Source organism: Rhizopus microsporus, assembly GCF_002708625.1.
Source record: "Rhizopus microsporus ATCC 52813 unplaced genomic scaffold scaffold_29, whole genome shotgun sequence".
NCBI classification, from domain to species: domain Eukaryota; kingdom Fungi; phylum Mucoromycota; class Mucoromycetes; order Mucorales; family Rhizopodaceae; genus Rhizopus; species Rhizopus microsporus.
In genome coordinates, this window is record NW_019671944.1 from 217,042 (window position 1) to 218,518 (window position 1,477).

General features: G+C 40.0%; 1 protein-coding gene and 1 non-coding gene across 2 annotated transcripts; both read left to right on the top strand.

The window, feature by feature from the left end:
* Window positions 1-777: 777 nt before the first annotated feature.
* RHIMIDRAFT_242258 (uncharacterized protein) lies at window positions 778-1,148 on the top strand (the record flags this gene model as incomplete). The annotated part of the gene is made up of 2 exons (XM_023609737.1): window positions 778-893; window positions 974-1,148. 2 exons carry the CDS (start codon window positions 778-780, stop codon window positions 1,146-1,148), a joined length of 291 nt encoding a protein of 96 aa, XP_023461614.1.
* Window positions 1,149-1,250: 102 nt separating this feature from the next.
* On the top strand, window positions 1,251-1,323 carry RHIMIDRAFT_t60. Its single transcript has one exon. It is a non-coding gene; the product is annotated as a tRNA-Thr (tRNA).
* The last annotated feature ends 154 nt before the right edge of the window (window positions 1,324-1,477 follow it).

The window sequence follows — 1,477 nt, forward strand, 5'->3', positions numbered from 1 at the left end:
TATTTTGCCTATTTCTACCGTTATTATGAACCATTCAGAGAGCCTTAATATGCTGCTAATAGCCGTACATGATTGGACCGTAAAGAAGAGGTATTCTGTCAAATGATTGGTTCAAATAACCGTGAATTTTTCACGAACAATAGGGAATAATTCACGGTCGAGTGCGATAAAAATGGCCATATTCACGGTTCTTCTCGCCATAGTGTAAGGTTATCAAAAGAAGTCAAGTATTATTAATACAATTGCTTTTACAAGAAGGAATCACGAACAACATAGGACATGTTGTGCCATCACAACATTATCAATAAATATTTGTAGTAATCGTTACTCGGTTAGGAGTTCTTCCATATATGACCTATCATATGTGAACTTACTCTTAGGGCGCCGTTACAATATCCATATGAAACGTCTGTGCTCTAACTTCCAGGACAACGGTTCCTTATTCGACAAGACATTGTCAGATCATGTATCACCTCATCCATAAGGCACCTCGAACATACATCGAACCAATAGCTAATACTAGTTAGGTTCTTCCCAGTTATTCCCATTGTAGCTGGACGCTTATAGGCACGCTCATGATATCCAATTATCATTGTTGATTGTAGATATTAAAAAGTATAAATATCATTGTTTTATTCATCGTAAATAAAGTTATCATATATTTCAGTCTCACTGACTTATTGTCCTTTTCCTATCCTCTTCTCATCTTATTAGTTTTTGTCTCTTACCTTTGTACTTGGGAGTGGGTGTGGGGTAAGGAGAGACACTCACAGCTGGATGACCGATGACCCACCCACCTGTCCTTACCTTGGTCTTTTAAAAGCCTCCTACCTCCATGGCCATACCCCTCCAACTTGGACAACCTTGTCTTCCTTGGATATCTTTCTCATCATGTAGTTCTACACATCCTCCCCGTGGCCAGTCACCCATCCTGCCTTCCCTTGGCCCCCTACACTACTCCTTCATCTACTAGTCGCGGTATAGCCCAGTGGATGTGCAAACTTGGAAGGGTGGTGGAGGGCCTCCTTGGCAAAACACGACCAATTTTGACGGCTACTGAAACTTGCCATTTTCTACCCATGTGCCAGATGAACCCCATCTACAACTTCCTTCAAATTACCGGAGCTTCACCTGTACAACATGAGTAGACTATTTTAAATAAGGAAAAGAGAAAGCTATTGCTTAAATTATTCTGCCGCGAGAATCGAATTTACAACTAAAATAATACTCAGTAGTGTCAAAACATCAAAGCCTTCTTGGCTCAGTTGGCAGAGCGTCTGCCTAGTAAGCAGAAGGTCGCCAGTTCGATTCTGGCAGAAGGCAAATAATTAAGCAGCTGCTTAAATTTTTGTGTCATATATTTTATACAACCTTACTTATATTTTAGTCAAGTTACGCTGTTGATCCTTTTTAGTAGTGTAACTACTATTTTTGGAAATTTGTTTCAGAGGACGACATCGTTGAAGGACCAAGTTGT